General features: G+C 49.3%; 1 protein-coding gene across 7 annotated transcripts in view; it reads right to left on the bottom strand.

The window, feature by feature from the left end:
* The window catches only part of KMT2E (lysine methyltransferase 2E (inactive)), a 1,891,352-nt gene that overhangs the window by 415,506 nt on the left and 1,459,897 nt on the right, over window positions 1-15,949 (bottom strand). For all 7 annotated transcript variants that reach the window (XM_086966923.1, XM_086966942.1, XM_086966930.1 and 4 more), the window contains one exon: window positions 12,821-13,075. In XM_086966923.1, the coding sequence (XP_086823049.1) occupies window positions 12,821-13,075 (255 nt within the window). The remainder of the gene's footprint in view (window positions 1-12,820; window positions 13,076-15,949) is intronic.

The following is a 15,949-nucleotide window of genomic DNA, read 5'->3' as shown; positions in this document are numbered from 1 at the left end:
GTGGCAGGGTATACTCAGACATGAGTCCCTTTCTCACTGCACCATCAGGATTCAAGCAAGCCGGGCCGAAGAAGGCTGAAATGCCAGAAACCGGTCCCCGGGAGCTTGTCTCCTTTCTGGTGAAGAATTGGCTTGGTAGTTTAGTCTGCCCTGTTCCCATGATGCACTGGGCCAGGGACAGACTGATTTGCATATAGCCAGGTTCTGAGCTGGGATGGTGCAGTGAGATAAATAACGGTGATGGATCAAGCCCTGATCTTTGGACTGGGTAAGAGTGGTCTGCTTAATTCAGACACTCTGTTCATCACCACCCCCTTTTCTGAATCCTCCACATGTAGCCTTTTCTTCCCACATGAAGAGCAGGCCCTGAAAAGGGCTTTCTTCTGGGGTTCAGACATGCCAGAAATTTTGAAGTAATAAATCACTTACTGCAGTGATAAGTGGTTTGAAGTAATCCTGGTCGAGATTTAGAAGAAAGAAGTCACTTTTAAAAGTGAACAAGTTGTTTTGAAGAGATCCTGAGGAGAACTCAGGCTGGAGACTCCCTTGCACAACGTGCGGTAGAAAATCTGAGGGACTGAGGCTCCTGCCAGGAAGGTTCTAGAGGGAGGTCATAGCTGATTGGCTGGCTCTAAGAGTTTGGTCCTTTTTACATAAGGACAAGGATAGGCTACTAAGGTGAGGCCCTTAGGCCTATTTTCTCTATGTATGTCTATAAGACATTACTTTTCTATGTACCGGAGGCTCCCGTCTCGACGACGGGGAATGATTCAGGCATGTGAATCTATGAAAGACACCCCTAATACTGGATAACTTCAGGTCCCACAGCAGAGCCGGCACATGTCACCTAGCATGATCGACCAGCAGGATGCAGGAGGCCAGGAGGACCAGCAGCCTCAAGAGTCATCCTGACAAAAAACCGGGATAGGGGTTGAAAGAACGAAATCAGAGCCCGAATATCCGGACTCGCTGTTTGGGAGGATAAACCTGAAACTGCGTCGTGTCCAGAACCGCTACGATAAACAGGAGCTTCTGAGAGGGGATCAGGTGTGACTTCACCACATTGATGGAGAACCCCAGCGAATGCAGGAGGTTGGCCGTAGTCTGGAGGTGGGAGATGACAGTCTGGGGCGAGCCCGGCTTCAACAGCCAGTTGTCGATATAGGGGAAAACTGGGCAGATGAGCTGCGGCAATCACTTTTGTGAACACCCAAGGGGAACTAGTAAGGTCAAAGGGGAGCACAGTAAACTGAAAGTGCTTGTGGCCTACCATGAACCGAAGGTAACGCCGATGGGACGGCAGGAAAGGAATGTGAAAATAAGCGTCCTGCAAGTCCAACGCTACCAACCAGCCTCCAGGGTCGAGGGCAGACAAGTCCTGAAAAAGCGTCAGCATCTTGAACTTCTCCTTCCGGAGGAAGCGGTTGACATTCCTGAGATCCAAGATAGGGCGCAGGCCCTTGTCCTTCTTGGGCACTAGAAAGTAGTGGGAGTAACAACCACGACCTACTTCTGGGACAGGAACGCGCTCAATAGCTCCCTTGGACAGGAGAGCCGTAACTTCCTGTTGGAGAAGGCCCAGGTGATCCTCCGACATACAGTGGTACTGAGGTGGCATGGCTGGAGGTGTAGCCTCAAAGGGGAGGGAATAGTCCCTTCAGACTATCTGCAAAACCCACCTGTCCGACATGATGGTGCGCCAGAGGGGGAGGTAATGGGGAATCCTGCTGCCCACTGGCATTTGATGGGCCTGAAATGTTGGACTAGAAAGGCTTAGATGCTGCTGCAGGGCGTGGCGTTAGTTGACTGGCTCACCCGCTGCCCCCCTGAACTACGACAGTGGTTTCCACGTCTAAGACAGTGGTTTCCACGTCTCCGGCCGCGTGAAGTTTGGGGAACTTGCTACGGCCTGTGGTTCTGGGCGGAACGTAGGGGGCCACCCCTTCCGTAGTCACAAAAGGGGCGAAAAGCATACTGTGCAGGGTGGCTGGAAGGCCCAAGGACTTGGCTGTTGCCTGTGAGTCCTTGAAGCGCTCTAGAGAGCTGTCCGCTTTGTTGCCAATAAGGTGACGGCCATCAAAAGGCATGTCCATGAGAGTATTCTGGACATCCCCAGAAAAGCCAGTCGATCTCATCCAGGCATAGCATCGAAGGGCTACTGACGTGGAAATCGAACTGCTCAGAAAGTGGGCGGTATCCAGCCCACAACGGATGGTAAACTTTGCTGCATCCCTCCCGACGGCAATAGCTTGGGAGAGCACTGTCCAAGCCTCCTCGGGACACTGAGGCAGCACCTTCGCAAACGCATCCCACACAGAGTGAGAATAACGGGCTAATAGACATGAAGTGTTTACCAACCACAGTCCCAAGCTGGCAGAAGAAAAAAATCTTCTTCCCAAGATGATCCAGCTTCTTGGATTCCCTTTCTGGTGGAGCGGTAGGGAATGCGCTCTTGAAGGTAGAGGCTTGGACCACCAAGCTCTCAAGAGTGGGGTGTTGGGAGAGCAAAGTGGGGTCGCCCGGAGTTAGGCGGAGGCATCGGGCAATCATCCTAGCTACGGGAGTGCATGTGTTGGGCCTGGACTAGTTGCTCAAAAGGACATCGCTGAGGGCTTCATTATATGGCAACAGGGGCTCCAAAGAGCTTGCTTGCTGATGTATTACCTCTGTCAGGAGGTTAGTCCTGACTGCCATTGTGGGGAGCTCGAGGTTGAGACCCTCGACCGTCACACGCAACACCACTGTGTATGACGCCCCCTCCTCAGTAGCCACGGTAGGAGGAGACAGCATGCCAAGGTCAGGGGAGGTGTCCGGACCACTGTCATCCCCCAGTTCCTCTCTCCAGACATGTTCACTGTCCAACTGGTCAGTCAGAGGGTCACCTGTCCCTCCCAGTCCTCCTCCTCATCCTCTGGGTGCCAATCTGGCCTAAAAAGGATGCAGTAGGGAACAGGGGCACAAAAACCCCGCTCAGCACTGGGTCCGGCTCCGAGTCCACATCAAGATGGAGGTCAGGGTCGACGCCGGCCAAAGGGCCAACTGGCGTCGACTGCAGTAGTATTGCCAGAGGAAGCAGCATCAGTGAAGGCGTAATAAGGTCAACCAGGACTGATCCGGATCCAGGCCTGGATCCAAAGGGGGCCTGCGGCGCCGGGGCCATCGGCGGAGAAGGCCTAGCCCCCCCAACCGAGCCCGCGGAGCCTGAAGGCGCACCAACGGGTTTGGGCTGCCCAAAGATGGCGTGCATCGCCTTGTAAATCTTACGAAGCAGAGCAGGAGATGCTCCGGGTCCTGGAAAGGCAGGGGAAGGAAGCATGGTGTTGACTCTTTAGGCTCTGCAAGTGGAGCCGCCGGAGGGGCACTGCATGCTTCCCTAGCCGCATCAGCCGACCGACGGGGAGAAGAAGAAGAGAGACAATGCTTATTCAACTTCTTCTTGTGGTTCGACTTTCCTGATCCCGAGTGCAAAGACTTAGAAGAGTGGTGATGGCTCCGCGAATGGTCCCTGAACCTCCCTGGCGACCGGGACCTCGAACGGTGCAGAGCCGACTGCCGGCGCTCAAGAAGCTTTCGGGACCGCTCCTGCAAAGCATTCAGAGCCATGGATCAGCAGACGGAGCATGACTTTGGGTCGTGGTCGCGCTCCAGGCAAAAGATGCACATGCGGTGCGGATCCGTAACCGACATCAGTCGAGAACAGGATTCGCAAGCCTTGATGCCGGGCCTCCCTACATGCACCAGGAGTCGTAGGACTCAATAAGACGTCAACAGAAGTCGCTCAAAAAGTTCAGTCAAAAAGTGGCGGGAGGTACCGCTGTCTCCGGATCTGCGCTGACGTTAGCACGCAAGGGCGACGTCTAAGTAGGTACCGCAATGTCATCCCGGGGATTCGGCGCCAACGACAGACGCTGAGCCGACCAAGGCCACCTTTCAACATGCAGAACTGCTGACATTACGCGTTCTCTTCGGTGACAAACAGATCTAACCAAGGCTTTCCCCGCTGCTGAAAGAGACCTTGCACCACCTCCGAGTGAAGATGCCATTCGTGATCCATCATGCACCTGCGGGTGAGTTCTTCCGCCCTGGCGTTCAGGGAACCTGCCAGGTGTTGAACCACCAGGAATATGCCCTGATGTTCCAGCCATGTACAGAGGCGGAGAGCCTCCTGATATAGGGTGTACGACCCCACCCCACCTTGTTTGTTGCGGTATCACATGGTGGTGGTGTTATCCGTGAACACATACACTACTCTGCACCGGACGGAGGGAAGGAATGCCTTGAGTGCAAGACGAACTGACCGAAGCTCCAGAAGGTTGGTGTGAAGCCCGGACTCCGCCGGAGACCTCTGATCTCCGCCTCTCCCGGACAGATTCCCCTGCAGAGCCCGCATATGCCATCTGGCATGGTCCACCAACAGGATGCAGGAGGCCATCAGGACCAGTAGCCGGAGGGTCATCCTGACCGAAACGCGGGATAGAGGCTAAAAGATCGGAATCATAGCCTGAAAATCCCGGACTCGCTGTTCGGGAGGATAAACCCAAAACTGTGTAGTGTCCGGAACCGCTAAGGAGTCCAGAACCACTACAATGAAGAGGAGTCTCTGAGAGAGGGTCAGGTGTGACTTTGGCACGTTGAGGGAGAACCCCAGCAAATGCAGGAGGTCGGCCGTAAACTGCGCTCTATCCAGAACTGCCCTGATGAAAAGGAGTAGCAGAGAGGGAACCATTTGCGACCTCAGGACGTTGATAGTGAACCCCAGTGAATGCAGGACGTCCGCCGTAGTCTGGAGGTGGGAGACGACAGCCTGGGGCGAACCCACCTTCAACAGCCAGTCGTCGAGATAGGGGAAGACTGGTACCCCTGATCTGCCCAGACGAGCTCCGACCGCCGCCATCACTTTCGTGAACACCCGAGGGGCGCTGGTAAGGCCAAAGGGGAGTACGGTAAACGGAAAGTGCTTGCCGCCTACCGTGTTCCGCAGGTAAAGCCAGTGGGCTGGCAGGACGGGGATGTGAACGTAAGCGTCCTGCAAGTCCAACGCTACCATCCAGTCTCCTGGGTCGAGGGCAGACAAGACCTGAGCGAGTGTCAACAATTTGAACTTTTCCTTCCGGAGGAAGCGGTTGATGTTCCTGGGATCCAATATAGGACGCAGGCCTTTGTCCTTCTTGGGCACCAGAAAGTAGTGTGAATAGCAACCATGACCTACTTCTGGGGCAGGAATACGCTCAATGGCTCCCTTGGCTAAGAGTGCCGAAACTTCCTGTTGGAAAAGGGCCAGATGATCCTCCGACATTCGATGATACTGACGTGGCATGGATGCATGGGTAGTCTCGAAGGGGAGGGAGTGGCCCCTTCGGACTATCTGCAAAACCACCTGTCCGACCTGATGGTGCGCCAGTGAGGGAGGTGATGGCAAATCCTGCCGTCCACTGGCATTTGGTAGCCCTGAAAGGTTGGACTAGGAGGGTTTGGAGGCTGCTGCAGAGGGGGCTGGCTGGACTGGCCCGCCTGCTGGCCCCCAGAACCACGGCGCTGGTTTCCAAGTCCCCTGCCGCACTGAGGCTGAATAGCTTGCGCAGGCCTGTGGCTCTGGGAGGAATGTGGCGGGCACCCCTTTCGAAGCCACAAAAGGGGCGAAAATCAGTCTGTGCTGGGCTGGAGGTGGAAGCGAGGCCTAAGGATCTGGCCGTAGTCCTAGAATCCTTAAAGCGATCAAGCACGTTGTCTGCCATGTCACCAAACTGGCGAAGGCCATCAAAGGGCAATTTCCAAAAGTGTTGCTTGGACATCCCCCGAAAAGCCAGTGGACCTCAACCAGGCGTAGCATCTCAAAGCTACTGATGTGGAAATCATCCTGCCCAGAAAGTCTGCGTGTCCAGCCCACACGGGATGGTAAACTTTGCTGCGTCTCTCCCTTCGGCAACAGCACGGGAGAGCATGGCCTGGGCCTCCTTCAGGCACTGTGGCCGCACCTGCGCAACTATGTCCCACACCGAGTGGGAGTAACGGCCCAATAGACATGCAGTGTTCACTGACTGCAGTTCCAAGCTGGAGGAAGAAAACATCTTCTTCCCAAGGTGGTCCAGGTTCTTGGATTCCATATCAGGTGCTGCATTAGGGAATGCGCCCTTGGACCTTGAGACTTGGACTATCAAGCTCTCCTGGGTAGGATGGGAAGAGAGGAAAATGGGGTCGCCTGGGGCGGGGCGGTGGCATCGAGCAATACTCCTGTCCAAAGGAGCCCCTTGTGTTGGGCTTAGACCAAGTGCCCAAAAGGATGCCCATAAGGGCGGCAGCAGGGGCTCCGAGGAGGCCGCTGCCGGTTGAACCAACTAAGTCAGGAGGTTAGTCCTTACCGTAGGAAGCTCGAGGTTTAGGGCCTTGGCTGCCCTACGCAACACGACTGTGTAAGATGCACCCTCCTCCGTAGCCACTGTAGGGGAGATAGCATGCCAAGGTCTGGGGAGGTATCCAGACCACTGGCCTCACCTAACTCCTCTCTCCAGTCCGGCTCCTACAACTGGTCTGCAATAGTGTCTACAGACCCCTCCCAGTCCTCCTCACCCTCTCCTGTGAGCCACTCAGGGCGGTAGGTAACATCAGGGGAGAACAGGGGTACAAAAGTACCGGTCGGCGCTGGTCCTGAAGTTGGACGACCTCGGTACGGCTCTGTTTCCTCATTGAGGGGGAGGCCGAGGTCGACGCTGGCTGGGGACACAACCGGCGTTGGTGGAGGCGGGGGTGTCGTCACTGGATTTGGCGCCAGAGGAGGTGTCACGACATCGACCAGCGCCCATCCGGATTCAGGCCTGGATACTTGGGTGCCCTGCAGCGCCGAAGCCGCCTACATCGAAGGCCTAGATCCCCCAACCAAATCCGTTGGGTCCAATGGCGCGCCTGCGGAGTCGGGCAGCCCAAAGATGGAATGCAAGGCTTCGTAAAAGCTTTGAAGTTGGGCAGGGGTTGCTCCGGCTACCGGAAAGGGAGGGAGGGCCGGAATCGACCTAACAGGCTCCGTGGGCGGAGCCGTACAATTGCCGTCTGTTTCCTGCGTTGCATCGGCTGATGGCCGGGGAGAACGCGAAGAGCAAAGATGCTTCTTCGCCTTCTTCTTGGGCTTCAACTTACCCGAAGAATTTAATGACGAGTGGTGGTGGTGGTGGCTCCGCGATCGGTCCAGCGACCTCCCTCTCGACCGGGACCTCGAACTGTGTGGAGTAGACTGCCGGGCCTCGAGAAGCTTTCGGGACCGCCCGCGAAGACTTCAACTTCATGGCCCGGCAGTCGGAGCACGGCTTCGGGTTGTGGTTGCTCTCCAGGCACCTGAAGGCACACGAGGTGCGGGTCCGTGACCCACATCAATTTGCGACAGGAGTCGCAAGCCTTAAAGCCCGTCCAACGTGACATCCGTCCGTGCACCAGGAGTCGGCCGACTCAAAAAACAGAGACAAAAAGTGACTCGAGGTACCACTCTCTCCGGATCTGCGCTCTCTAGCGCGGAAAAAGAAAGAACTGACGTCAGGGCGTGAGGGCGACTTCTAAGTAGATACCACAAGCGGTACAAAAGGGGGGGTGATGGACAGAGCATCTGAATCAATCAAACACTCACACCCAGTCAAAAGATCTGGGTTTAATCCATCACCGTTCTTTAGTCCACTCTGCCACCCCAGTCAGATATGGCTATATGCAAATCAGTCTCACCCTGTGCCTCATGGGAACAGTCCAGCCCGAAATGCCAAGCCATGCCTTCCCTGGACTGGAAACAAGCTTCCGAGGACCGGTTTCTGGCATTCCAGCCGTCTTCAGCCCGGATTGCTTGAATCCAGTGGCAAAGTGAGCAAGGGACTCACGTCTGAGCATACCCTGCCACACTTGTGGCGGCCAAAAGCGGTACAAAAGGGGGTGGTGATGGACGGAGCATCTGAATCAATCAAACACTCACACCCAGTCAAAAGATCTGGGTTTAATCCATTACCGTTCTTTAGCCCACTCTGTCACTCTAAGTAGATACCACAGCGTCATTCCTGGGACCACTCCAACTATCAAAACGCAGAGGTACTGCTGAGGAAAAAAAATCTCCAGATCCAGTCTGACGCACAGGGGTAATTCTAAGGTGAGGAACCCATAACTAACTGTCTCTTTCAGATAAAGTATAATAATGCTCATTTGACATCAAGTGTGTGAAGAGCCCACTGAATCAGGTTGAGGAAAGAACACAGGTAACTCAACTGATAGGTTAATATGAAAAGCAGTAACCACCTTTCGAAGGAATTTTGGGTTTATGCGAAGAACTACTTTATCTTTAAGAAGTTGAAAGAAGGGTACTTCTACGGTTAATGCCTGTAGCTTACCAACTCTCCTTAGTAAAGTGATAGCAATTAAGAAGGCAACTTTCCATGAAAGAAATTTGTAGAAATCAATGAAAGCTCGTAGACAGCTTTTGAAGTAAGTTGTTTATTCTTCAAGTTACATCTTAGTAAGTTCAATGTAAGCCTTAATATAAGCCCCACCAGGAGCAGCCTCCTGGCTGCCCAGCCCATCTTCTCCAACTGCTCCCCGTTCAAGTACAAACATCCATAACATTCCACATGACATCATATAGCTAGAGCATCAGGCAGAGAACCAGGTCAAGGGAGATGCATTATATAAGAAGTAGATTACTACACAATTGTAATGGACAATTTTGTAATGGCTCAAAAGGTGGGACTCATGAGCCTTGTCTGAAGGATATTAAGGTTCCAAATTGGTGCAGGTGGTACCCTGGGAGGTAATACTCTTTTAAGACCCTCCATGAAGGCTTTAATTATTGGAACCTTGAACAAGATTACGTGTTGTCTGTTTTGCAAATATGTGGCTCTGCTGCAAAGTGCAACCAAATGGATGTATAGGCTAAGCCAGCTCATTGTAGATGCAAAAGGTAAGAAATAATAATTTGTATAAAAGCATATTGCCGATTAATAATGCTGTTGTTACAATATACAACAAAACTCTTCCATTTTGCCGCATAACATGCGCTGGTGGTAGGTTTTCTTGCTTCTTTAAGAATTGTCATACAATCTGGTGTTAAATGTAAGTATCCAAACTCTATGACTTCAGGAGCCAAATCGCTAGGTCGAGTTTCTTAGGGTTTGGGTGTCTGATTTCTCCATGGTTCTGAGTGAGAAGGCTGAAATTACGGTGCAGCTTTTGATGTTGAACCAATTATATTTCTAACAGCGTGGTGAACCATGGTTGACGAGCCCATGTGGGAGCCTCAGAGGGACCTCCGAATCTCTGTTCTTCGTGGGAACAGTGACTCCACGACAGTAAGTGCTGATGCCCAGTTGGGACTGCGATTGTGTGTTGTGATTAGCCTCTTTGTGGCTGCAACTAACCAAGCCGAGTTCTGCCTATCTGTGGCAACATGTACCCAAGTCATGATGGGCCTTCATGTGGTCGAAACTACACAAGCTGTGATCTGCTCATCATGGTTGTAACTGCCAAAGTGTTGCTGGCCTAAGCAGGGTTACATCTGTCAAGGTGTGATCAGCCTGGGCAGGAGCTGCAACTAATGAATCTGTATGCAGCCCGTGTGGGACGCAACAACCAAATTAATGATCCGCCCGAGAGGCCTGTATCTACCAAGTGTCCCCAGGCACAGACATAGTTCATTGAGGACCGGCTAGCCCTGTTGTGGGCCTGTCATTAAGACCCTGAGGTCCAAGACACTTATGGTCAATCTGGTGAGGAACTGTACTGCATCAGGACTGCCACCTTCTACACCTGCCCACCAAAGGACCTAGAGCTGGCACACCACCGTAGCAGTTTCAAAGCCTGAGGCAGGAGACACGGGGAACTGTTGGCCGGTTCACTACTACTCAACTGGAGAGTATGACTGAGGGTCAAGGCAGATGAGGCTGGCTTATGAGGACCAAATAAACTTGAGAATGCTAAGAGGATGAACACACATATTATTAAGGGGCAATTCCATCTGCACCTAGGCTATACTTTCACTACTTCTGTTAGCTCCATAGAAAACCGGGGGCACCAAGAACCATAGAAGAAGCATAGGAATGGGGGTGGGGTGCACAATCAGCCAAATAGTGCCCAGCGTCACGAAATTATTTCAGTTATTAGTACTATATAGAATTGGATGCTGTGGTATAATAAAGTATTTTCTTTGTTGAAAAGATAGTTCTTGCACTGGATTTTTGCTTACTGAAATGTTGACTGAATGTTGATCTCTGAATTTGAGCGTCCCCAAACTACCTTCCTGAGAAGTCTATGACTGCTCTCCATTGCTACCACAGAGTAAAGTGTAGAAAGCGTTGCATTTGGCCCTGTTTGCAGAGCCACAGGAGGAAGGATGGACGCCGAAACATCAAACGTAAACAACCTTAACATCCATGTCTGAGGCAAAGTAGACCCTGCTTTTCCCATGGCTCCCTCAATGGGGTCTGACAGTGTGTTCTCATTTTTCTCTGCTGCAGTTCTGCCATTCAAATATCAGCGTAGTAAGTTTCAATGGGGTACACCCTAAGAAACCTCTGACCTGGGTCAGTAAAGTTAGTTACAATAACAATGGTCAGAGTCTATTGATTCATAAAACAATAAATGTTAAACAAGCAATCGATCGGGTATAGAACAAACTAAAGTTATATCCAAAGTGTGCTTATATTATTTATTCATTAATTCCAGCACAGTATTCGACAGGTACCTGGTTAAATTCAATGGGTACCTGAGCATAGGGAATGTCATTACATGCAGACAAAAGAAATATACTTGTTCAATTTGTGTCATTGAATCATATACACGTCAGTGGACATTTAGTCTCATATGAATATACCATTTAGGAGCATCAATTAGAGATATAGAACAGACATTTTGCATCATTCGTCTACATAAATGTCGCGCTCAAAGTGATAGAGGTAGGGAGACAGTTAGGTAGGATAGGTGTGATGGGGAACACGTGAGGACTGGGTAACGGTGGTTGTGACTAGAAGCAATCACAGTGAGATAAAAAAAACCTTTACAGTCTGTAGTTAGATCTGAAGTTCCAAATATACACATATACATAGGAATCGTGTTATTCTGTTGATTAATCCTATGATTGGCGAGCGGTTGTGATCAGGTCTACGTTTCGACCCCCAGGTTAAAGGGTAGGTTTGATCCTCAAATTGGGGTCTTCATCAGGACAGGAGAAAACTGGAGCGCTTTAGCAGGGGCCCTTACGTGGCCATTGTAGTAGGACCATCAAGGGTTCCTTTCTATTGGAGTGGTGATCCCGCCTTCATTGCAAGATGCTCCGTGCTCGCTTGCCGGTCAGGTCTGACCAGCAAGCGAGCACGGAGCATCTTGCAGACAGCCTCTGCTGTCTAAACTAACGAACCGCGTGTGGTGCGTGAACTATGTCCGCACAAACGCTGATTTGGCTGGATTAGAGAAACAACCCTTTGGATGGAAGGCTCACATTCCCAATGAAGGCGGGATCACCACTCCAATAGAAAGGAACCCTTGATGGTCCTACTACAATGGCCATGTAAGGGCCCCTGCTAAAGCGCTCCAGTTTTCTCCTGTCCTGATGGAGACCCCAATTTGAGGATCAAACCTACCCTTTAACCTGGGGGTCGAAACGTAGACCTGATCACAACCGCTCGCCAATCATAGGATTAATCAACAGAATAACACGATTCCTATGTATATGTGTATATTTGGAACTTCAGATCTAACTACAGACTGTAAAGGTTTTTTTTATCTCACTGTGATTGCTTCTAGTCACAACCACCTTTACCCAGTCCTCACGTGTTCCCCATCACACCTATCCTACCTAACTGTCTCCCTACCTCTATCACTTTGAGCGCGACATTTATGTAGACGAATGATGCAAAATGTCTGTTCTATATCTCTAATTGATGCTCCTAAATGGTATATTCATATGAGACTAAATGTCCACTGACGTGTATATGATTCAATGACACAAATTGAACAAGTATATTTCTTTTGTCTGCATGTAATGACATTCCCTATGCTCAGGTACCCATTGAATTTAACCAGGTACCTGTCGAATACTGTGCTGGAATTAATGAATAAATAATATAAGCACACTTTGGATATAACTTTAGTTTGTTCTATACCCGATCGATTGCTTGTTTAACATTTATTGTTTTATGAATCAATAGACTCTGACCATTGTTATTGTAACTAAATTCAAATATCAGCGGGCAGTAGAAAGTAGATGATTTGCATCAGTTAGTTGGTACATTGGGTCCATTGTTTTCTAGGTTAGAGTGTGTTAAGGGAGATGCGTCTCTGGACTGCGATTTATGCCTTGATAATGCTTGCTGCTTGACCTAAAGTTTTACTGCGCTTAAGTGCTATGCTAACCAAAGCACACAACTAAGGATAAGGCATAGGACACATGTCTACTTATTAATGTTTCGTTTCATAAGTAGGGTCCACCTTAACAGCAGGGAACATTTAAATAATCATAAAGACTTCATGCACTCTATGATGAAATACATCTGAACTGCAGGGATATGACAATGCACACTACTTGCAGAAACTGGAATAGAACTGTGGGTGATTTAGCTCACTATGCTGTTGGGTACATTTTTCATTGAAAGAAAAAAAAGAGATATCCTTTATCCAGAGCTTTTTTCTCTTAGATAGTTAACCTATAAAAAAACACACCGAAATTGGAAATACTGCTTTCATAATGTGTGTAATAAAAGAAACTAGAAACATGAACTTAAAAAAACCCACACAAAAAAAACAATCACTCAACCTTTAAAGATAATTTGAGGTTAAGCATTTGCTGTAAATATCCTATTCAGTTTACCTTTTTGCAAGAGCCAGAAACATTCTCCATGGGTTCTCTTCTCCTCCTTTTACTTGAAAGGAAAGGTGAGGTAAAACGAATGTAATGCTTAGGAGTAGAATAAACATGAGGAGTGAATGAAAGTCCTGGTAAGGAATTCAACTGTGTAGCTAAAACTCCAGGGTCTGTAGTTATGCGCAGAGGCGTATCAAGACAGTTATCTGTGGGTCTGTCTGATTTTTCTTGCTTCTCATTTAACCATTCACTCACCAAGTGCTGAAAGAAAATAAATTAGACATTAGTACACAAAAACTTTATAATCACATTTATACAAGAATACGATTTCTAAGTTTAAGTTTTAACGTAAAACAAGTTACTTACTTGTAAACAATAAAGAAGGTTTGATGGACGGATGTGCAATGTTGGTAGAGGAGAAAGTAAGAAAGCATGCTTGGTGAATGTCACCATTTGTTTTGATTCTTTGTCAGGCGTAGTGGGGAATGCCTTGGGGTTAAGGCGACTTGAAACAGGGTATTGAAGTAGAAAATTAGGATCTCTGGTTGGTGGTTTATGTCACCCTGCCACTTACCTCTTAACTGATGGACAAGATCCAGGCTTTACCCAGATGCCTATCAGTACATCATTCAGGGCCTCACTGAAAGGCAGGAGAGGTTTTAGACGTATTTATCTTGGGTTTAGGACCTCAGTGAGGATGTTCGCTTTTACCTCTGTCGTAGGTAAAGTGAGGTCCAGCACCTCCATGACTCTACTAATACTGGTAAGAAGAGGCAGATTCCTCTGTTGCCATGGTCTGTTTTGGGGAAGAAAGGCCAATGTCTGGGAAAGCTGCCAGGCCACTGTGATACTCAAAGTACGCCCAGGGTGAGAATGCGGCCCTCCTGACATTTACATGCAGCCCCCGGTCCACAGCAGCACTGAGCTGCTTTCTACTTGCCTATGCAATAATATTTTTTTTAAAGCTGTTAAACAGATAAGCATTTATTTTACAGGTTAATTGAAGTTTAAAAAAATGAAGTAACTAGGGTGTACTGCACTGCTTAACATTAGGAGGATCTTCATTCTTAATGACAACTAGAAGCAAAAGTCAAAAAATATGATAGCCTTTTGAAAATTCAAAAAGTGTAATTCATAAACATGCAGAACTGTTGCACTTTAGTACATCAGAATATATCAGTGCACTGAGAAGTATTTTTTTCAAAGGTGTTCTTTTTCAAAAATATATTTAGAAATTTTTATGCCACCCCCCCCCCCAAACATCAATACCACTAGAAAAGAGCATGTTACTTACTTTCTGTAACACATTATCTGGTAGAGACATAGTCTAGCTGCAGATTCTCTAACTTTTGAATTCTCTCCAGGCGCCAGATGGGACCCAGAAACTTTTCAGCAGCAGCACCTCTGCTTGTAGGTAGATAGCATAGCACAACTCCATAGCGAGGTCATCCATGCCTGTGCCGTCACCGGAGTCCATTTACGACACCCTTCGATGGGCTGACATCAATTTCTTCTGTGACCAGATTCCATGTCAACACACAGAGCCACCATAGAAACTGGCTGTGGAAACAGTGTGACAAAAAAGGGTAGAAACATTTTCTGCTAGCAATAGTTACAAAGTCTTAAAGAAAGACCTAGTAATACCCAGAAAAAAGGCTTTGTCGGAGGGAAGGTCGGAAACAGAAGCGAGGAGGCCGTACGGGTTGAATAGTGTAGGTTTATTTAGGTTTTTTGACAATTGTTAGTGATTGGGGTGGTTAAAAAAGGTGATTGTCTTTGGGCAGAAACAGGTAAAAGATGGTTCTAGTGTTCTTTTTGAAGTGTCTTCTCCTGTTATAGTGTCAGGTGGTCCTAGGAGTCCTGGTCTTCTCTCCCTGGTTGGGCTTCCACGGGGTACCAAGCCACTCGAAAGAAAAGAGAACAGCATCCACTGTTTAGCCCTGTTTTATTGAGGCTTTTCTAGTCCGTCACCACACTGTGTGTAAATAGGGATAATATCAAGTGTGAAGGAAGGGTTGTCTTATGAAAGGGGTGATTTATCTTTTAGAGTTGCTGACAAAGCTAGGGAGCTTAATCCGGGGTCATGTTTATGCTGAGGGGAAGGTATAAAGGAAAGGTTTTAGGAAAGGTGCCAGGGAACAAACAAAACAGTGCCCGGTATCCCTCTCTCTGCCTCCCAGCCTTCCAGCCTCCCACTCTTTTGAGCCCGTGGTAACCGCTACGTATTGCTGTCTGCCACAAGTCTCCTGAGTTGTGGTGGCTTGTGCGTGTCCCCCGGGCTCCACCAGTCTTCAGTCCAAACTTCATGATCCTCGGGCTCCTCCACTGTAGTCTCCTCCTTGTCCTCTCGGGTGGCGTCTGCATACAAGGCTCCTTCTGCAGGCTCCTCGGTGATGTCGACGATGTCCTTTGCGAGGTCGGCGTTTCCTCCCGGCGTTGCAAGGTCCAGGTTCAGCGGGCGCGGCGACTGTTTTCTTCCAGCTTTTTCTGCGTCCCTTGACCTTGCTGCGACGTTCCCGATTGGCCCATTCAATGAGGCCCACCTCCTGGGATAATCGCTTCCGGTTCGAGTCCGGCGTACTGTGGGGCAGGGAAAAGAGGCTTGGTTATTGTGCAAGCCGAGGCTGGGAAGAAAGCCTTTGAAGGGATGGTGGAATTGACGTCTTCACTTTCATTAGGACGGTAAGGGATCCACTTTCCTTTGGGCTGATCACCCGGCTCCTCCTCGCAGGTTTGTTTGGAAAGACAAATCAAACCATAAAGCAAATAGAATGAGGAGAGTGACCACAGGTGAGATAACCCAGGGTGGTTGAAGGTGTATAACTGTAATACGTAAACAACAACACTTGAAAAAGGGGGTCTAAGGGCAAGTTTAACGACTAACCAGGTATACGCCCCTAGCCATACATCAAAACACTGAATTATACCTGGGAGTCAAAAGAAGTAGTTGTTCACCATGGATCAAAAAACTAATACCATACATATAACACCCGTGGGAACACACCATTCAAACACCTAGGTGATACTGACCGAGTTAAGGCTCAAGGGCATCTGGAAAAAATTCCCATCAGAAGCCACACTGTACCGCCCTCTTTAACATCACTTGGGTTCTCCTTGCCCAGGAGACAAAACAAA

This window comes from Lissotriton vulgaris, chromosome 1_1 (genome assembly GCF_964263255.1).
Source record: "Lissotriton vulgaris chromosome 1_1, aLisVul1.2, whole genome shotgun sequence".
Classification (NCBI taxonomy): domain Eukaryota; kingdom Metazoa; phylum Chordata; class Amphibia; order Caudata; family Salamandridae; genus Lissotriton; species Lissotriton vulgaris.
The sequence above is the reverse complement of the archived record's forward strand: the minus strand, read 5'-3'. Positions and strand labels throughout refer to the sequence as shown.